Genomic DNA, 22,842 nt, shown 5'->3' with positions numbered 1-22,842 from the left:
TTTTCTCATTGTTGTATGGTGTCTCTGTGCTGAGGAGCAGGCTGACATATAAACTTGAAGGTCATCTCAGGTTTTCTCTGAGCCTTTCTCTGGGCAGGCGGAATCATTTTCTAATTTTTTTCCACATGGCAGTTATTTTTGAATGTCCTAGTGTTTAATGTCTGGCTCCTGTTAGTGGAAACAAAGTAAAAGTGAAGGGGAGGGGCAAAGGATGCTGGATTTTACATCCCTTGGATATCATTTGTCCAGTGTTGAAGGAGCTTGAAAAAATTGGGGGAGGTGTGACAACACAGGCTGCCCACCTCTATTTCTGCTTCTCTGTGATCAGAAGCAGCAGTGATAAGAACACAGATCCCTGATACTTGGAGGGCAGATTCTTTTTTGCCCACCCTAGCTCCCACAGGCTACTTATAAGCTGCTCTAGCAACACGTTTACAGATGCCAGCAGGGTGGGGGCGGGGGGGGGGCGGGTTAGGTAGCTGCCACTCTGCTAAGAGCTAAAATTAACTGAAATCAAGTTAATTTACCTAAGTCTTCTCCTAGTAATTGCAAGCCATGAACAGATTCTAGACTTCCAAAATAGTGATATCAGGCAGATTCTGTCAGCGTCATCATCAAGGTGGGGAGACAGATTTCTGTTGCCACTTATTTTGCCATCATCCCAGAATCCTCTCCTAACGCATTATAATATAGATTCAATGAATTAGCCTTTAGGGAAAAGTCCTCTGGAAGTGGGTACAGGCAGTTACACTGAGTCTTTTTTAACTTGATCAAGTAAAAATAGCGGAATATCCAGTGAATGTTCCACTGGAACATATAGATAAGGCTACTAGGCACCAAAAGTTTAAGATGTAGAATCAAGGAAGTTGTAGTCCTCTTGAGAAACACAATATATAGAGAGAGGCATCAGAGCAAAATAGTAAATGAAAAGTACCAAATAGAATCATTCATGATCATTACAATGAGAGTCCAGAAGAAGAGTGTATTATGAATTTAAATAATTGGAGAATATTTCATTGAGTAGTATTCCTGAACTACTACTAGAAAGATACAGTCATACTTTGGAGATATTGCAGTTTCATTTCCAGACCACTGCAATAAAGCAAATCAAATGAGTTTTTTACATACATTTATACTATAGTGTAGTCTGGTAAGTGTGCAATAGAATTATGTCTAAACAAATGTATATACCTTAATTTAAAAATACTATATTACCAGAAAATGCTAACCATAATCTGAGCCTCAGAGTCACAGTAGTAACATTAAAGACATTGATCACAGATCACTCTAACAAGTATAATAATAGTAATAAAGTTTGAAATATGTGAGATTTACCAAAATTTGACACAGAGACATGAAGTGAGCAAACATTATGGGGAAAATGGCCCAAATAGACTTGTTTGATGCAGGGTTGCCATACACCTTCAATTTGTTAAAAACTTAATAAAGTGAAGGGCAGTAAGATGAGTTATGCCTGTATTCTGAACATTAATAAAGAATCTAACGAATATTATTTAAAGAATGTTTAAAAAAGCTAAAACTTACCTAGTACTCTCTACATGCCAGTTGCTAACTCATCCAATCCTCAAAACAGTCCTATGAGGTATGTAGTGTTACCCTCCTTTTCATAGATGAGGAAACTGAGCAAGAGAACCTTGCCTAAGGAGCTTGCCCAAGCTCAAATAAGTCAGTCTTAGAGCTGGAACTTGAATCCAGGCAGGCAAGCTCTAGGGCCTGATCTGTCTGCTCAGTCCTTACTGAGCAGAATGGTGTGATCAAAAGGGTAGAGAAGTGAACGTGTGATGCATTTGCCAGAGAGCGCAGAGGGCCTACACTGACAACATGACAGAGTAATTTAGACATTTTGCTGTGGGCCAATGTGTGTTCACATGCAGAAACTCTATTTAATTAAGTTGCATATTTAGTTAGCACTTACATTATATTTTGTTTAAGGAACTTCTCCCTCAAATTACTATAGTGCAGGAAAACAACCATATAAAATCGTTTTCATTATTATGTCCATCTTGTAAGTACAAAAGAACGCCATAACTTTTCTTTTCTCGTTTAGTTATTTCTTAATTGGACCAAGTATTCTATACTGTGACATTTCTGGAAGTACTGTGAGCTGGAGTGATAATCCTCCAATATGTGAAAGTAAGTATATTCTCTCTTTAGAATATAGAGGAGCAGTTCTCAAACTTTGGGTCTCAGGACCCCTTTATGCTTTTAAATTAACATAGATACCAATGAACTTTTCTTTATGTGGGTTATGTCTTTTGCTATTATTATATTGGAATTAAAACTGAAAAGTTTTTAAAATAATTATTATTCATTTTTAAGAAGAGTAAGCACAATACCTGTTAGTATATACACCATACTTTTATGAAAAATCAAAAATTTCCAAAACAAATAGTGGCGTTGTTTTACATTTTTGCAAATCTCTTCAATATCTGGCTTAAAGGAAGACATCTGGATTCAGTCTCTTGCAAGATCACACAATTATAGCCTCTGGAAAATTTCACCATACACTTGTAAGGATGAAAGTGAAAAATGACGATAATACTTGGTATCAATGTGAAGAACTGATTTAGTGAATAGATATATTTATAAATTATGAAGTGTTTCTCAAGCAGCCCTGAGTTCTGTTTTGTTTTGTTTTGTTTTTATCTGTACGTGGGCCTCTCACTGTTGTGGCCTCTCGTGCTGCGGAGCACAGGCTCCGGACGTGCAGGCCCAGCGGCCATGGCTCATGGGCAAAGCCGCTCCGCGGCACGTGGGATCCTCCTGGACTGGGCCACGAACCCATGTCCGCTGCATCGGCATGCGGACTCTCAACCACTGCGCCACCAGGGAAGCCCCTGAGTTCTGCTTTTAATCATAATTATATTATATCATCAACATCTCTTATGATGAGAACAAAACTTAGTATGGCCTTGCAGATAAATAAATGTGTTTCATATAGATTTTTAATGTCGTTATTTAAGAAAATTAGTTTTATTTTAAATAATTCACTTCTAAATTAATAGTTTGAATTTAGGATAATACATTTTCTCATAGAAACCTTCTAAATGGATATTGGATTCAAACTAGCTTGTAGAAATCATATATTAATTTACTGAAGGCAATTCATAGATCTTTACTAATTGCTGTTTAATCTTTTACCTTTCCTTTTGCCTTTTATGTCTTCTTTTTTTCCCTTTCTAAGAGATTTTGTGTAAACCACCTGAAAAAATTCTAAATGGAAAATACACAAATAGCCACAAGGATATATTTGAATACAGTGAAGTAGTAACTTATAGTTGTGATGCTTCAAATGGAACAGATCCATATTCACTTGTTGGAGAGAGCAAGCTTGTTTGTATTGGAAAAGACAAATGGAGTAGTGACCCTCCTCAGTGTAAAGGTAATAATATTTCCATTCATTTCCTTCTTAATTTGTAAATACTGTAGAAACGCTTTGTAAATTGTTTTACTTACAGTAAAAACAGCCATATGTGCTTGATCCTCCTGTTAAATTGGTTTCTAATTTAATTTAATATCGGTCAAATCAAGTAAAAAATACTTCTACTTGTAGAGCTTCCCCCCTCTCACCCCACAGGTTCTTGGCATTCCAATTTATACGTTGTGAACTACTGTGTATATGCATGAGTTAGGACTTTTTTCCATGAAAAGCATCAAAAAATTCAGCACACACTTTCTTAAACATAACAAAGTGTTATCTTGTATTACAAGAAGTCTGACAGTTTTGGCTACAGGAAATCATAGTGTAAATTGTAAAAGATTAATTGTCTCACAGGTATGATTTATAAACTCGGGGCAAATCTTACTTAAAGATAACGTTTAAGGCATTAGAGCATGATCAAAAGCAGGGAGACACTGGAGGGATTTTTACTCTTGAAAGAAAGGGTCCACTGAATAATAGCAAAATATTTACTCTTCTCAAGTGAACATGGAACATTCTCTAATACCGTATTCTAGGCAATAAGGTAATTTTTAACAAATTTCAAATAATTGAAATCATTCAGAGTACATTATCTGATCAAACTGGGATGAATGTAGAAATCAAAATATAAATCTAGAATATCCCCAAATATTTGAAAATTATGCAGACACTTACAACTAATAAATGAATCAAAGACAAAGTACTAACAAGGGAAATTAGAAAGTGATTCGAACATACTAAAAATGAAACACAGCATATCAAAATATCAGAACTTGTGGGATACAGCAAAAGCATTGCTTAGAACGATATTTAAACCATGAAATACGTATATTGGAAAAAGAAAAGTCTCAAATCAATAATCTGAACTTCTACCATAAGGAACTAAAAAAACAGAGCAACTTAAACCCCAATAGGAGAAAATAAAGCCAGAGAAAAAAATCAATGATATTGAAAAGAGAAATAATATAGAGAGAATCAAATCAATACCTGCTTCTTGGAAAAGTTTGATAAAATGGATAAACCTATAGGTAGTTTGACAGGAAAACAGAAGATACAAATAACCAGTATCGAGTGAAAAAGAGGAGGTCACTACATATACTGCAGATATTCAAAGAATAGTAAGGGAATAAAACAAACAACTTTATACCTGTAAATTTGACAACTTAAACCTTGCATGTAGATTTTGTCTTTCCTTTTGTTCTTGTGGTATATCACATTGATTGATTTCTGTATGTCGAACCATCCTTTGCAGAAGGAAATTTTGTCAAATGCATAAATAGCATTTGACGAAATTCAACATCCATTCATGATAAAAACCCTCATGAAGGTGGTTGTAACAGGAACATATCTCAACATAATAAAGGTGATTTATGACAAACCTACGGCCAACATAATACTCAAAGGTGAGAAGCTGAAAGCTTTCCTGAAATTCAGGAACAAGACAAGGATGCCCACTCTCAGGACTTCTATTCAACATAGTATTGGAAGTCTGAAAAGAAAAAGAAATAAAAGCTATCCAAAATAGAAAGGAATAAGTAAAACTGTCACTATTTACAGATGACATAATACTCTATATAGAGAATGCTACTCTACACAAAAACTATTGGAACTAATATATGAATTCATCAAGGTAAGAGGATACAGGATGCATATACAGAAATCTGTTGTGTTTCTTCACCCTAATGAAGAGTAAGAGAGTAACTTAAAGAAACAATTCCATTTAACATTGCATCTAAAAACAAACAAACAAAGAAAACCTAGGAATAGACTTAACCAGTGAAGTGAAAGACCTATACACTGTAAACTATAAAACATTGATAAAGGAATCTGAGCATGATCCAAAGAAATGGAAAAATATACTGTGCCCTTGGATTGGAGGAATTAATATTGCTAAAATGGCCATACTACCCAAACCAATCTACAGCTTTATTGCAATCCTTATAAAAATACCTGTCACATTGTTCACAGAACTAGAACAAATAATCCTAAAATTTATATGGAACCATAAAAGACCCAGAATTGCCAAAGCAATACTGAGAAAACAGAAGAAAGCTCAAGATATAACCCTCCCTTGACTTTAGACTATACTACAAAGGTACAGTAATCAAAGCAGCATGGTAGTGGCACAAAAACAGACATGTAGATCAATGGAGTAGAGAACCTAGTCCATTGTAGTTCAGTGGAATAGAGTAGAGAACCCAGAAATAAACCCATGCACTTATGGTCAATTAATCTCCAACAAAGGAGGCAAGAATATACAATGGAGAAAAGACAGTCTCTTCAACAAGTGGTCTTATGAAAGCTGGACAGCTACATGTAATACAATGAAATTATAACATTCCCTCACACCATATACAAAAATAAACTCAAATTGTGTAAAGGCCTAAATGTAAGAAATGACACCATAAAACATAGGCAAAACACTCTGACAAAAGTTGTAGCAATATTTTCATAGGCCAGTGTCCCAAGGCAAAAGAAACAAAAGCAAAAATAAACAAATGGGACGTAATCAAACTTAAAAGCTTCTGCACAGCAAAGGAAACCATCAACAAAACCAAAAGACAACCTATGGAATGAGAGAAAATATTTGCAAATGATGCAGATGACAAGAGGTTATTATCCAGAGTACCCAAACAGCTCATACAACTCAATATTAAAAAAACAAACAACACAAAAAATGGACAGAAGACCTAAATAGACATTTCTCTAAAGAAGACATACAGATTGCCTACGTGTATATGAAAAGATGCTCAACATCACTAATTATTAGAGAATTGCAAATCAAAACCACAAGGTGTTACCACTGGTCAGAATGGCTGTCATCAAAAAGTCTATAAATAATAAATGTTGGAGTGGGTGTGGAGAAAAGGGCACCCTCTTGCACTGTTGGTGGGAATGTAAAGTGATGCATCCAGTAAAGAAGACAGTCTGGAGGTTACTTAAAAAACTAAAAACAGAGCTATGATCCAGTAATCCCACTCCTGGGTATATGTCTGGAAAAAGCGAAAACTCTAATTCAAAAAGGTACATGCACTCCCAATGTTCATAGCAGCACTATTTACAATAGCCAAGACATAGAAGTAACCCATGTGCCCATCAACAGGTGATTGGATTAAGAAGATGTTTTGTGTGTGTGTGTCTGTGTGTCTGTATGTGTGTGTATTGGCATATTACTTAGCGTTAAAAAAGAATAAAATAGTTACATTTTAGCAACATGGATGGACTTAGAGAATATTATGCTTAGTGAAGTAAGTAAGACAGAAAGACAAATACTATATGATATCAGCTGTATGTGGAATCAAAAAAATAATACAAATGATTCTATATACAAAACAGAAACAGACTCACAGATGTAGAAAACAAACTTATGATTACCAAAGGGAAAAGGGAGGGGGGCAACAAATTAGGGGCATGGGATTAACAGATACAAACTACTATACCATATAATAAAAAAGCAACAAGTATTTGCTATATAGCACAGGGAATTATATCCAATATCTTGTAATAACCTGTTATGGAATATAATCTAAAGAATAACCAAACAACAAATCACTATGCTGTACACCTGAAACTAATGCAATATTGTAAATCACCTATACTTCAATAAAAAATTATAAAAAACCTTCTTATGAAGCGTACTGCAGGCCCCATGTCCTCACTGGGGAATTATACCAAACATTTAAGGAATAAATAGTAGCAGCCCTACACAAAGTTTTCAAGAAAACTAAAGAGATAGGAATACTTCTTAACTCATTTCATGAGGACAGCACTGCTCTGATACCAAAACCAGACAGAAACATTGCAAGAAAATTACAGACAATATCCAAAATGGGCATAGAACTAAAACTTCTTAAAATATTAATAAATCAAATCCTTGCCTATAAAAAAGTAATACATCATAATTAAGTAGGATTTATTCCATGAATTCATGGATGATTCAAATTTGAAAATTAATCAGTGCAATTTACCATATCAAGAAACTTTGAAGAAGAAAAAAAACCACTCTTGCGTTCCTATACACTAACAATGAAAGATCAGAAAGAGAAATTAAGGAAACAATCCCATTCACAAATGCAACAAAAAGAATAAAATAACTAGGAATAAACCTACCTAAGGAGGTAAAAGACCTGTACTCAGAAGACTAAAAGACACTGATGAAAGAAATTAAAGATGACACAGATGGGGAGATACACCATGTTCTTGGATTGGAAGAATCAAATTGTGAAAATGACTATACTACTGAAAGCCATCTACAGATTCAATGCAATCCCTATCAAATTACCAATGACATTTTTTACAGAACTAGAACAAAAAATCTTAAAATTTGTATGGAAACACAAAAGTCCCCAAATAGCCAAAACAATCTTGAGGGAAAAAAATGGACCTGGAGGAATCAGACTCCCTGACTTCAGAGTATACTACAAAGTTACAGTAATCAAGACAATATGATACTGGCAAAAACCCCAGAAATACAGATCAAGGAACGGGATAGAAAGCCCAGAGATAAACCCATGCACCTATGGTCAACTAATCTATGACAAAGGAGGCAAGGATATACAATGGAGAAAAGACAGTCTCTTCAATAAGTGGTGCTGGGAAAACTGGACAGCTATATGTAAAAGAATGAAATTAGAACACTTCCTAACACGTACACAAAATAAAATGGATTAAAGACCTAAATGTATGACCAGGCCCTATAAAACTCTTAGAGGAAGGCATAGGAAGAACACTCTTTGACATAAATCATAGCAAGATCTTTTTTGACCACCTCCTAGAGAAATGGAAATAAAACCAAAAATAAACAAATGGGACCTAATGAAAGTTAAAAGCTTTTGCACAACAAAGGAAACTATAAAAAAGACAAAAAGACAACCCTCAGAATGGAGGAAATAGTTGCAGATGAATCAATGGACAAAGGATTAATCCCCAAAATATATAAACAGCTCAGGCAGCTCAATATTAAAAAAACAACCCAATCAAAAAATGGGCAGGAGACCTAAATAGACATTTCTCCAAAGAAGACATACAGATAGACAAAAGGCACATGAAAAGGTGCTCAACATCACTAATTATTAGAGAAATGCAAATCAAAACTGCAGTAAGGTATCACCTCACACCAGTTAGAATGGTCATCATCAGAAAATCTACAAACAACAAGTGCTGGAGAGGGTGTGGAGAAAAGGGAAACCTCTTGCACTGTTGGTGGGAATGTAAATTGATACAGCCACTATGGAGAACAGTATGGAGGTTCCTTAAAAAGCTAAAAATAGAATTACCATATGACCCAGCAATCCCACTACTGAGCATATACCCAGAGAAAACCATAATTCAAAAAGACGCATGCACCCCAATGTTCATTGCAGCACTATTTACAATAGCCAGGTCATGGAAGCAACCTAAATGCCCATCAACAGATGAATGGATAAAGAAGATGTGGTACATATATACAGTGGAATATTACTCAGCCATAAAAAGGAGTGAAGTTGGGTCATTTGTAGAGATGTGGATGGACCTAGAGACTGTCATACAGAGTGAAGTAAGCCAGAAAGAGAAAAATATCATATATTAACGCATATATGTGGAATCTAGAAAAATGGTACAGATGAACCAGTTTGCAAGGCAGAAATAGAGACACAGATGTAAAAAACAAAAGTATGGACACAAAGGGGAAAAAGTCGGGGGGAGGCGGGCGGTGTGGTGTGATGAATTGGGAGATTGGGATTGACATGTGTACACTAATATGTATAAAATAGATAAGTAATAAGAACCTGCTGTATAAAAAAAATGGATAAATAAAATTCAAAAAAAAAAGAGAACTAATGAGAGCTTAGAGTATGCTGCATATCCTCCCTTATTTGAGCCCAGAGCCATTTGCTTAGACAAACCTTCCCTTGAATATATTGGACAATTCTGTCTCCACTTCTCATTAGCTCTGTAAGTTATTTAACTTCTTTGAATGTCAGTTTCTCCTGCAAATAGAATGCCTAACTTAATGTTTATTTTAAAGATTAAATCTTCTAGCATGTGCCAAAAAACAAAAACAAAATAAAACCACACATGATCACCTTAGTAGATGTAAAAGAAAAAAGAGTATATGACAGAATTTATCATCTTTTCATTATAAAACTCAGCAAGTAAGGATATAAGGGAACTACCTGAAGCTGACAAAAGGCACCTATAAAAATTCCCCAGCTAACATTATACTTAATAGTAAAAGAGTAGTTTATTTTTACTTAAAGTGGAAGAAGACAAGGATGTCTACTGTTAACCATGCTATTCGGCATTGTTTTGGAGTTGCTAGACAGTACAATAAGGCATACATATTGGAGAGTAAGAAATAAAATAGACTTCATTCACTTATGACGATTGCTTTTGTAGAAAACTTGAATGGCTGAAGTTTTAGCAAGGTTGCAAGATACACGATCAACATACAGAAATCAACGGTATATCTATATACTAGTAAAACACCATTAGAAATTGAAATTTTTCAAGTACTGTTTATACCAGCTCCAAAACATGAAATACTTGCATATAAATCTAGCAATGTATGTGAAATATTTAAATGGTAAAAACAACTAAATTTTTTAATTTCTTTATAAAAGAAATTAAAGAAGACCTTAATAAATAGAGAAAATTCAGTGGTCATGGATTAGAAGACACAATATAATAAAGATGTCAGTAATTGATCTTTAAAATCAACACAATCCCATAAAATCCCAGCAGAACTTGACAAACAGGTTCTACAATTTATTTAGAAAGATAAAAGAACTAGAATAGTCAATATAAATTTGAAAACAAATTATAGATGTCTCATTCTACCTGATGTCAAGACTTCTTATAAACCATGCTCTAAGGAATATAATCAAGACAGTGTGGTATTGGTGAAAGGATAGCCATGTAGAGCAGTGGAACAGAATAAGTGTCCAGAAATAGACCCTTTCAAATATGTCCACTTGATTTCATCACAGATATACAAACAATTCATTGGAAAAATGGTAAAATTACAGGCTCCATTCGATATACATTATGCATAGATAAAAGAAAGCACCTCAACCTATGTTAGCACCATAGACAAACATTTACTTACAATGAACCAAAGACTTAAATGTAAAACCTAAAACCATAAGGCTTTTACTAGAAAATGTAGAAAATACTTCTGCCTTAGCCAAAGATTTCTTAAATCAATGCTAAAAGCATGATCCTTCTTCTTTAAAGAAAAAATATTAATTGGACTTATTAAAAACTCAAAACTTCTGCTTCAACTACACTGTTCAAAGAATGAATAAAATGAGCCATAGACTGGGAGAAAATATTTGCAAAATACATATCTGCTAATGGACTTGTATACAATATAATATATAAGTAACTCTCAAAACACAATAAGAAAAGAACCCAATTTTTTTTTAGATGGGCAACATATTTGAATAGATCTTTTTCACCAAAGAAGACATATGTATGCCAAAAAAGTACATGAAAAGTTGCTTGATATCATTAGTAATTACAGAATGGAATTTAATACCATAGTGAGGTATCACTAAACAGCTATTAGAATGGCTGAAATTAAAAAAAAAAAAACTAAAAACTAACAGTACCATTAACTGGCAAGTATATGGAGCAATTGGAGCTCTAATACATTGCTGGTAAGTATGCAAAGTGGTATGAACATTATGGAACGCAGTTTGGCAATTCCTTATAAGGTTAAATATACATTTACCCTACAACTCAGCAACATAAGTAAAACGGTATGTTTATATAGAAACCTGCATGAGAATATTCACAGCAGCATTAGTCATAATCGTTCCACACTGGAATTAGCCCACATGTCCTTCATCTGGTAATGGATGAACAGCCTATACCACATCCATACAATGGAGTAATACTCTGCAATAAAAAGAAATGAACTCCTGAATCATGCAACAGCAGGAATGAATCTCAAATGCATTATGCTAAGTGAAATAAGCCATACTCAGAAGCTGTGATCCCATTATGACATTCTGGAAAAGCAACATTATAGGGACAGAAAACAGATTAGTGGTTGGCTGGTTGGATAAGGTGGTTGAAAGCTGGGGAGGGTTGATTACAAAGTGGCATGAGGAAGTATTTGGAGATAATGGAACTTTTGTTATTGTGCAGGTAATTACATGGTTATTTGAATTGATCAAAACTAATACAGCTGTACACTTAAAAGGGTGAGATTTACTGTATGTACTTTGTTATCTAGTAAACCTAACTTAGAAGAAAATCATTAGGTACAATTAAGAGAATATTGGCCCAACAGTGAAAAATATCAGTGACAGAGCGATAGAAATCCACCATGATTTGAAAAGAAAGGTTAAAATAAGAAACAGAGAGAAAGACCTTTGGGAGAGAAAGCAAAGAGTCAAACATACATGTAACTGGAGTTTCAGAAGAGAGGAGAGAGAAAAATGTAGAAAATCATTTCAATAAATACTGGCCAAAAATGATCTAAATTTGATCCAAAACAACAACCCCACAGGTCTGGGAAATTCACTGACCGTAGCAGAATAAATTTCAAAAATTTACCAAGAAACCCCCACTAAACTAAACACAACATGGTAAAACTACCGAAAACAAAAGAAAAAGTAGCCAGTGAGGGGGAAAAACGAAAAACAAACATATTACATTCTCCCTCTCCTCACCCCAAAGTAAGAATGACATGACAGCTGACTTTTGTTAAGGAACTGTTGAAACTACAAGACAATAATTTCTGCTAATGTGCTGAAAGAAAAAACAGTTAGCCTAGAATTCTCTGTCAAAGAGAAATCTTTCAGAACTGAAGGTGAAATAAAAACAGTTTCAGATAAACAAAAGCTAAGAGAATTTGTCATTAGCCAACCTGGACTATAAGAATTGATATGGAAATTCTCCTGGCTGAAGAGAAATAATACCTGATGGAAATTCAGACCCAAAAGAAAGGAGAAAGGACACTCTTCTGGTTTAAAAGGCAGTGTATTATCTGGCCCTCATCTGTTACTCAGATTTAATCTCATAAGATGTTCTCTTGAACTCACTGCCCAGCCCAGTGTTTCTTGATTTTGTTTTTTCCCAAATTCTGCCAAACCCATTAATGGATCGTGAATCCTAGAAGGTCAGGATGAGTATTTTACTTTTTAAGAAGTAGAGTAGAATGGGAAATACCAGAGTACACTGTTGTGAGGGCTAAGTATTAACTTTTACCATTATCTCAGGCCCGTTCGTTTATATACTGGTTTACGGTGTAACATGTATTTCTTGATCTCTGGGTTACAGTCCAGAATGTTTGGAAAACACTACCCTAACTCCGCTGGCCTTTGTACTTGAACATCCCAGTTCCTGTGTGCTGCTGTTGCTTCTTTTTCATATCTTGGCATGGCTAACTGCTTTTCAGCTTTTAAATTTGAACTCAAATATTACCTTCTAAGGAAAGTTTTTGCTACCTTTCTAAAAGAGCAGGGTACCGCAATTAGTGTCAGCATGATCTTAAAAAAATCCTAGAGCTAAAGAGCATTGAAAGTTTCTTTTGAACTTACCCTGAATTTTTGTCTGGTACTCAGACCTTTCTCAAAACTTGTCAATAATGGAAAGAAAATGTAGGAAAGCAAATAAACTATAATGACAGTCTGTTTTAGGTGGGAAAAGGTTATTAGACTTCTCCAGATCTGTTCCCTGGAATTCAAATGCACAAAGTCTTTTTTTTTTTTTTTTTCAATTAACATCTTTTCATTCCTTTCCTCTTTCTTTCCACTGGAAATTATTACATTGCACTAGTTTTTCTGGTCCTATGTGAAAGCAGCTTTCCATTAATTCTGGAATTTCTCCATTTTTCAGTGGTCAAATGTGTATATCCATACGTTGAAAATGGAATGATAGTCTCAGGACGTGGACCAAAATTTTACTACAAGGCAACGGTTGTATATAGATGCAACGAGGGTTTTAAGCTTAATGGCAGCAACAAAATTGTCTGTAGTGCGAACAGTACTTGGGAGCCTGAGATACCAACATGTATTAAAGGTATAAATATTGTCGTTTTCCTTTTTTTTTTTTTCTTTGACATTAAATATGAATGATACAGAATAATAGAAAAGAAGCAATTTTCATATTTAACTGTCTTGTATTCATTTCTGTGATAGTTGTATGACTTCAAATTCACAAAGAAATCTGCTGTTGCAATTTTGGATGTCTTTATGGGGTCTTAGCATTTCCCGTACATCACACATGTGTATAACTTTCTCTTGTTTGGCATTTTTTATGTGTAAAAATGAATAGCAATCATTTTTCAGAGTAAATTGAAGCATAGGAAGTTTTACCTAAATAAGAGTGAAAGGCATAATTCATATTAATGAAAAGAAAATAATAATGCCTGAGTTTTTTATTCAGTCTACATTATTTTCTTTTCCAGAGTCAACTACTCCTAGTACCCAGCCTCCAATTTCCAGTGCCTCAGGTTTAGTAACTACCTACATATATTTTTTCAGAAGTCTTTTAAATTCCTGGTGAAAATGCCAGCAGTAACTCCCAAGTGTTTGATCCAATCTACATTTTTTTTTGTTTTCTAGTGTCAACTCCTCCCAGTTCCCAACCTCCAGTTCCCAGTGCCTCAGGTCTAGTAACTTCCTGCTTATATATATATTTCAAAATCCTTTACATTCCTTGTGATTTTTTTCAAAATCTTTTAAAGTCCTATGATTTACACTCATTCATCAATTTTAGGAATGAAAGGAAGAAGAACATATTAACAGCCATTTTAGTTGTTACATTTAGTGACTTTAAAATTATTTGCAGTAGTCTGCAGATATAAGCAGGTGGCAAGTTAAGTAAACTTTAAACATGTTTACTTACATGTAAAATGATTAAAAGATGGGTTTTTTGGTGGATGATTGAAAACCTTCCTTACTGAGTGATAGTAAATTTAAAATGGGATCCATTTAAAGCACTTAGCACAGTGCCTGGTATCTAGAAAGCTCTTAAAGGTAGCTTGTATGCATTACAGCATAGCTCAAAGTAATATTAATGCAGAGGAAGGTCCATGGCGTCTGTTTTTTAACATGTATGTTTTCTGTGTCATCGACATTGATAATTTATTCATTTTAAAAGTGGTCTGTTGGCACCTTTACAGGGTATCTTCTGGGTCTAGGACTATGTTTCTTTTCCCAGACGGTGACCAGTTTGGTTCTGCAGGGACTACTGATTAGCTGCTCTGCCTAAGACCTGAGAGACTATTTTGTTATGGTGGAAGGAATTATCTTCCTGATTTCAGGGCTGCTATCTCTGGCTTCTTCTCTTTGGTTGCAGCAGAAGCAAGAGACAAGAGGAAGAGAGGAAGAGCATTAGCCTGGGCAGACTGCACTCAGGGTCCCAGTGTGGCTCTGCTCACTAAAGTAACATCATTTCTATAGGTTCCAGTGTCCCATTGTTTAATGACTCAAACAAATGTCATCTACTGGCTTTTAATTTGTTTACTTCCTATTGTCCTAATATTTTAAGGGCTGAGGGGAATTTTTCATGTTAACATGGTAATTAGAGCACCTTTTTTATAATTCCTGTAAACCTGGTATCCAGTAATCTCCTTGAGCACCTTGGTGAGGGCTGTGAAGTTTTGGGGGGAAAAATGTGTTTTTTTGGTGGATGATATTGACCCATGCATGTTTACTCACATGGTCCTATCGGGACTATGCACTGTGGTATACTGTGTTTGTTGATAGGCTCTTTTGAAAGAGTTGACCATAAGCATTTTATAAAGGATTTGTAAAACACTGATACAGTTTAGTGTTTGAAGAAGAGAGAATTGTGAGGACAAATTTATAAAGAAGGTAAACTACAGGGATTTTTTTTTTAAATATCAAAAATCAGAATTCCTCATGAGACTGTCAGTCATTTTTTATCATCAGTTAGAGAGTATGAAAAGGATCATTAGTGACATATACTGGTGATAAGGTGGATATGATTATGCAAATATGAAAAAATGTGGGCAAAATACTAAGTGGAAAAGAAAAGGATACAAATTATGTACTAGGGTACTATGTGGATGGTATTTTACAGAATAATAGAAAAGAAGCAATTTTCATATTTAACTGTCTTGTATTCATTTCTGTGATAGTTGTATGACTTCAAATTCACAAAGAAATCTGCTGTTGCAATTTTGGATGTCTTTATAGGGTCTTAGCATTTCCCGTACATCACACATGTGTATAACTTTCTCTTGTTTGGCATTTTTTACGTGTAAAAATGAATAGCAATCATTTTTCAGAGTAAGTTGAAGCATAGGAAGTTTTACCTAAATAAGAGTGAAAGGCATAATTCATATTAATGAAAAGAAAATAATAATGCCCGAGTTTTTTATTCAGTCTACATTATTTTGTTTTCCAGAGTCAACTACTCCTAGTACCCAGCCTCCAATTTCCAGTGCCTCAGGTTTAGTAACTACCTACATATATTCTTTCAGAAGTCTTTTAAATTCCTGGTGAAAATGCCAGCAGTAACTCCCAAGTGTTTGATCCAATCTACATTTTTTTTTGTTTTCTAGTGTCAACTCCTCCCAGTTCCCAACCTCCAGTTCCCAGTGCCTCAGGTCTAGTAACTTCCTGCTTATATATATATTTCAAAATCCTTTACATTCCTTGTGATTTTTTTCAAAATCTTTTAAAGTCCTATGATTTACACTCATTCATCAATTTTAGGAATGAAAGGAAGAAGAACATATTAACAGCCATTTTAGTTGTTACATTTAGTGACTTTAAAATTATTTGCAGTAGTCTGCAGATATAAGCAGGTGGCAAGTTAAGTAAACTTTAAACATGTTTACTTACATGTAAAATGATTAAAAGATGGGTTTTTTGGTGGATGATTGAAAACCTTCCTTACTGAGTGATAGTAAATTTAAAATGGGATCCATTTAAAGCACTTAGCACAGTGCCTGGTATCTAGAAAGCTCTTAAAGGTAGCTTGTATGCATTACAGCATAACTCAAAGTAATATTAATGCAGAGGAAGGTCCATGGCGTCTGTTTTTTAACATGTATGTTTTCTGTGTCATCGACATTGATAATTTATTCATTTTAAAAGTGGTCTGTTGGCACCTTTACAGGGTATCTTCTGGGTCTAGGACTATGTTTCTTTTCCCAGACGGTGACCAGTTTGGTTCTGCAGGGACTACTGATTAGCTGCTCTGCCTAAGACCTGAGAGACTATTTTGTTATGGTGGAAGGAATTATCTTCCTGATTTCAGGGCTGCTATCTCTGGCTTCTTCTCTTTGGTTGCAGCAGAAGCAAGAGACAAGAGGAAGAGAGGAAGAGCATTAGCCTGGGCAGACTGCACTCAGGGTCCCAGTGTGGCTCTGCTCACTAAAGTAACATCATTTCTATAGGTTCCAGTGTCCCATTGTTTAATGACTCAAACAAATGTCATCTACTGGCTTTTAATTTGTTTACTTCCTATTGTCCTAATATTTTAAGGGCTGAGGGGAATTTTTCATGTTAACATGGTAATTAGAGCACCTTTTTTATAATTCCTGTAAACCTGGTATCCAGTAATCTCCTTGAGCACCTTGGTGAGGGCTGTGAAGTTTTGGGGGGAAAAATGTGTTTTTTTGGTGGATGATATTGACCCATGCATGTTTACTCACATGGTCCTATCGGGACTATGCACTGTGGTATACTGTGTTTGTTGATAGGCTCTTTTGAAAGAGTTGACCATAAGCATTTTATAAAGGATTTGTAAAACACTGATACAGTTTAGTGTTTGAAGAAGAGAGAATTGTGAGGACAAATTTATAAAGAAGGTAAACTACAGGGATTTTTTTTTTAAATATCAAAAATCAGAATTCCTCATGAGACTGTCAGTCATTTTTTATCATCAGTTAGAGAGTATGAAAAGGATCATTAGTGACATATACTGGTGATAAGGTGGATATGATTATGCAAATATGAAAAAATGTGGGCAAAATACTAAGTGGAAAAGAAAAGGATACAAATTATATACTAGGGTACTATGTGGATGGTATTTTTTTAAAGATCCATCTCTTTATTCTGAACACATATTTTTATGGTTTATTATTAGTTAACTTCTAGGATTTCCATTATATAATACAAAGCCATAGTGAACATCCCATAGTGAACATTCTTATGGATACATTCGTATGTACTTGTGTAAATATATATTTTAGGTTAACTTCACAGAAGTAGAATTGCAAAGTTTAGGAAGTATGTGTATTTTTCATTTTGAGAAATAATTCAATTTGAGAAATAATCTTTTTAAAAAATCAAAAGTAAATCCATAATTTTGTATTGATAAGTCTGGAGCATTGAATCAAATTTATTTTTCCAGATTCCAAGCCTACTACTCATCCAACTACGACTCTGGGATCAAGTCATCCAGGTTCAGGAGTTCTTTATTCTACATATATTGCTTAGAACTTTTTAGGGTGATGAGTGAAAAATGATGTCACATATTAATTTGCATTTATTTAATTATCAGTGAAGCTGAGCTTTTTTCATGTACAGTTATTTATTCATGTCCTATTTTCATTTTTCTGTTTGGTTTCTAAAATATTTCTTTTTTTTTTTTTGTTACGCGGGCCTCTCACTGCTGTGGCCTCTCCCCTTGCGGAGCACAGGCTCCGGACGCACAGGCCCAGTGGCCATGGCTCACGGGCCCAGCCGCTCCGCGGCACGTGGGATCTTCCCAGACCGGGGCACGAACCCGCTTCCCCTGCATCGGCAGGCGGACCCTCAACCACTGTGCCACCAGGGAAGCCCTCTAAAATATTTCTTGTTGATTTGTCAGAACTCACCAAAGCCTGTTTAAGGTGAACTTTTTTTTCTAGGTTTTTTTTTTTTTTTGCCTTATATTTACTAGTCAGTTTTCTTTTAAAATTTTATATTATTGGGTATATATATTGCTTTTTATAACTTTTAATTACATAAATAGTATATGAATATTAATTTGTAAAATTTCAAACATTATGAAATCATACAGAGTAAAAGATTACTTCTCCTCCTCTTTCTCTAGTCCATTTCCTGAATCATCACTTAATAGTTTAGGGTATCTTTTTATTTCTGTACATCAACATCTTTATATGTGTACTTATACATATTTAGGCATTTTTTCTTACCCAAAAATGGCATTATGCTGCTCATATTTTTCTGAAACTTTCACTTTTTCCATTTAATATCTTGAATTGGGGTTGTTTTTAGATTTACTCCCATCCTTTTTAATGATGACTTTAATATATACCACATTTAACTATTCTCCTATCAGTGGTCATTTACATGTGCATTTTACATTGATAGGTAGCTGGGTGTATTGATCTTTTCCCTAATGGCTATGACTGTGTATCCTTCTTATAAAAGCTTCAGGACTTCCCCATGCTGAAATTATATAAACATCTTAACCATACATCCTGATTGCATTATTTGCATTAAATTGTTGTTTTATCTGAAATTCATTATGGTATGTGGAACGAGATTAGGTTCATCTCCATTCCACCCACCCCATCTAATGGCTAAGTAGAACTATTTTTTGAATAAGTTGTCTTCTCTACAGCTGTTTTGAAGTGCCAATTTTTATCATACATTAAATAAAGTCATAGGTGTTCTAATCTTCTCTCTGTTCCCTTGATCTCTGTCCATTCCTGTGCCCCCACTAAGTCGATTTTTTGATGGCAGTACTATGATATGTTTTAATATCTGGCAGAAGACATCCTTTTCAGAAATGTTCAGGCTATTTTCTATGTTAATTTTTCTAGATAAAATTTTTTTTGATTATTTCAACCATTTTAAGTGTACATTTCAGTGGCATTAAGTACATCACTACTAGCTATCATCACAACTTTTTCATCATCTCAAAATGAAAGATTATATCCATTTAATAATAACCCTCCATTCTCCCTCCCCTCAGCCCTGGTAACCAATATTCTACTTTCTATCTCTATGAATTTGACTATTCTAGGTCAAGAAGTAGAATCACTTCTGACTTATTTCACTTAGCATGATGTTTTCAAGGTTTGTCCCTCTTGTAACATGTAGCAGAACTGTATTCCCTTTTATGGCTGAATAATATTGCATTATTTGTATATACCATATTTTGTTTATCCATTCATTTGTTGATAGCCACTTGGGTTGTTTCCACCTTTTGGCTATTCTGAATAACACATTGGGTTATATGGTAATTCTGTGTTTCCCTTTTTGAGGAACAAACTTAGTGTCTTCCTCAGTGGCTGCACCATTTTACATCCTCACCAGTGATACCCATAGGTTCTAATTTCTCCACCTCTTTGTCAACACTTATTTTTCTGTTTTTTGATAATAGCCATCCTATACATGTAAAGTAGTATCTCATTGTGCTTTTCTATTTTTTAATTTCCCTAATTATTAGTAATTGATCATCTTTTCATGTGCTTATTGGTCTCTTATAGATCTTCTTTGGAGAAATGTCTACTCAAGTCCATTGCCTATTTTTGAATTGGTTTTTTGTTGTTGTTGAGTTTTAGGAGTTCATTATGTATTTTGGATATTAATCTCTTATCAGATACATTATTTGAAGATGTTTTCTCCCATTCTGTGTATTGCCTTTTCACTGTGTTGGTAGTGTCATTTGAAGCACAAAGGTTTTTAATTTTGGTAAAGTCCAATTTATCTATTTGTTCTTTTGTTACCTGTGTTTTTGGTGTGACATCCAAGAAATCATTGCCAGATCCAATATCATGAATATTGTCCTCTATGTTTTCTTCTAAGCGTCTTGTAGTTTTAGCTCTTAAGTTTAGTTCTATGATCCTTTTTGAATTAATTTTTGTATATGATGTGAGTGTCCAACTTCACTATTTTGCATGTGGATATCAGTTTTCCAAGAACCATTTGTTGAAGAGATTGTCCTTTCCCCATTTTTCCCCATTGAATGTTCTTAGCACCCTGTTGATAGTCATTTAACCATATAAGCAAGGGTTTATTTCTGGGCTTTCTACTCTATTCCATTAGTCTGTGTGTTTGTTTCTATGCCAGTACCACTCTGTTTTGATTATTGTAGCTTTTTAGTATGTTTTGGAACCAGGAAGTATGAGCCCTCTCAACTTTGCTCTTCTTTTTCAAGGTTTTTCTTGGCTATTGCTAGTCACTTGATTCCATATGAATTATAGGTTTGATTTTTCTATTTCTGCGAAATGGATTTTCAAGATGGTGATAGGGGTTGCATTTAATATGTAGATTGCTTTCTGTAGTATTAGCATCTTAATAATATTAAGTCTTCCAACCCATGAACACAGGATGTCTTTCCATTTATTTATGTCTTTAATTTTTTTTCAGCAATGTTTTGTAGTTTTCACTCGATGAATGTTGCACTTCCTTGGTTAGTTTATTCCCAAGTATTTTATTCTTTTTGATATTATTGTAAGTGGAATTGTTTCCTTAATTTCCTTTTTGGATTGTTCATTGCTCATGTATAGAAATGCAACTGATTTTTGTTTGTTGATTTTGTAGCCTGCATCCACCTTTGTTGAATTATTTGTTCTGTCAGGTGTGTGTGTGTGTTTGTGTGTGTGTGTGTGTGTGTGTAATCTTTAGAGTTGTCCTTTTATAAGATCATATCATCTGGAACAGAGATCATTTATTTCTTCTTACCCAATTTGGACGCTTTTTATTTCTTGTACTTGCCTAATTGCTCTGTCTAGAACTTCCAGTGTTATGTTGAATAGAAATGGCAAATGCAGGAATCCTGGGTTGTTTCTTATCTTAAGGGAAAAACTTTCAGTTTTTCACCATTGAATATGATGTTAGCTATGGCTTTTTTATAAATTGTCTTTATTATGTTAAAGTTTCCTTCTATTACAAATCAGATTCTAAATTGTTTTTAAGCCCTCTTGTACCTTTTAGTTTTTTTGTTCTGTTGAGATATAATTGACATATGGCACTGTATAAAGTTTACGTTGTACATCATAATGATTTGGCTTACATACATCATGAAATGATTACCACAGTAAGTTCAGTGAACATCCGTCATCTTATATAATACAAAATTGAGGAAATAGAAAAAAATTGTTTCCTTGTGATGAGAACTCGTAGAGTTTACTCTCTTAACAACTTTCTTACATAACATACAGCAGTGTTAGTTATATTTATCATGTTGTACATTACATCCCTGGTACTTATTTATCTTATAACTGGAAGATTGCACCTTTTGACTGACTTCATGCAATTCCTCTTTCCTCCCACCCTCTGACTCTATTAACCACAAATTTGATCTCTTTCTATGAGTTTGTTTGTTTGTTTGTTTTTGAAGTATAATTGATCTACAGCACTATGTTAGTTCCTGGTATACAACATAGTTAATATTTTCATACATTTCAAAATGATCACCATGGTAAGTCTAGTTACCATCTGTCACCATACAAAGATATTACGTAACTATTGACTATATTCCCCATACCTTACATTTCATACCCATGACTCATTTATTTAGTAACTGAAAATTTTTACCTCCTAATCTCTCTCATCTATTTCTCTCCTCCCGGCAGCCACCTGTTTGTTCTATGTATGACTATGTTTCTGTTTAGTTATGTTTATTTGTTTTGTTAGATTCCACATATGAGTGAAATCATATAATATTTGTCTTTGTCTGACTTGCTTCACTTAGCATAATACCCTCTAGGTCTATCCATGTTGTCGCAGTTGGCAAGATTTCATTCTTTTTATTCCATTGTATGTGTGAATGTGTGTGTTTATATATGTATATATATGGATAAAGAAGATGTAGTGCGTGTGTACAGGAGGGCTTAAAACCAATTTAGGATCCAATTTGTAATACAAGGAAACTTTAACAAAGTAACATTCATCTATGGATGGGCACTTAGTTTGCTTCCGTATCTTGGCTATTGTAAATAATGTGCCAGTGAACATAGGGGTGCATATACTTTTCGAATAAGTGTTTTCATTTTCTTAGGATAAATACCCGGTGTTGGCTTGTATGGTAGTTCCATTTTTAATTTTTTGAGGAATCTCCATACTGTTTTCAATAGTGGCTGCACCAATTTACATTCCCACTAACAGTACACAGGGGCTCCCTTTTCTCTACATCCCTACCGGTATTTGTTATTTGTTGTCTTTTTGATGATAGCCATTCTGACAGGTGTGAGGTGATATATCATTGTGCTTTTGATTTGTACTTCCTGATGAGTAGTGATGTTGAGCATCTTTCATGTGCCTGTTGGCAATCTGTATGACTTCTTTGGAAAAATGTCTATTCAGGTCTTCTACCTATTTTTAAATTGGGTTCTTTGTTTTGTTTTGATGTTGAGTTGTATGTGTTCTTTGTATATTTTGGATATTAACCCCTTGTCAGATATATTGTTTGCAAATATCTTCTCCTATTCATAGGTGGTCTTTTTGTTTTGTTGATAGTTTTCTTTGCTGTGC

The 22,842-nt window shown here is 34.4% G+C and overlaps 1 protein-coding gene across 6 annotated transcripts in view; it reads left to right on the top strand.

Annotated features, from left to right (window-relative positions):
- Window positions 1-22,842, top strand: part of CD46 (CD46 molecule) — a 56,344-nt gene that overhangs the window by 21,588 nt on the left and 11,914 nt on the right. For 3 of the 6 annotated variants that reach the window (XM_082615412.1, XM_082615414.1, XM_082615411.1), the window contains exons 4-11: window positions 2,069-2,154; window positions 3,206-3,403; window positions 13,271-13,453; window positions 13,842-13,886; window positions 13,999-14,043; window positions 15,809-15,853; window positions 15,966-16,010; window positions 17,765-17,815. In XM_082615412.1, coding sequence (XP_082471538.1) covers window positions 2,069-2,154; window positions 3,206-3,403; window positions 13,271-13,453; window positions 13,842-13,886; window positions 13,999-14,043; window positions 15,809-15,853; window positions 15,966-16,010; window positions 17,765-17,815 — 698 coding nt within the window. The remainder of the gene's footprint in view (window positions 1-2,068; window positions 2,155-3,205; window positions 3,404-13,270; window positions 13,454-13,841; window positions 13,887-13,998; window positions 14,044-15,808; window positions 15,854-15,965; window positions 16,011-17,764; window positions 17,816-22,842) is intronic. The other 3 variants (XM_082615413.1, XM_082615415.1, XM_082615416.1) reach the window with 3 other exon arrangements.

Source organism: Mesoplodon mirus (genome assembly GCF_964341445.2).
Source record: "Mesoplodon mirus genome assembly, chromosome: 3".
In the NCBI taxonomy this organism is placed as follows: Eukaryota; Metazoa; Chordata; class Mammalia; order Artiodactyla; family Ziphiidae; genus Mesoplodon; species Mesoplodon mirus.
Note: the sequence above shows the minus strand (reverse complement) of the source record. Positions and strands in the feature narration are given on the sequence as shown.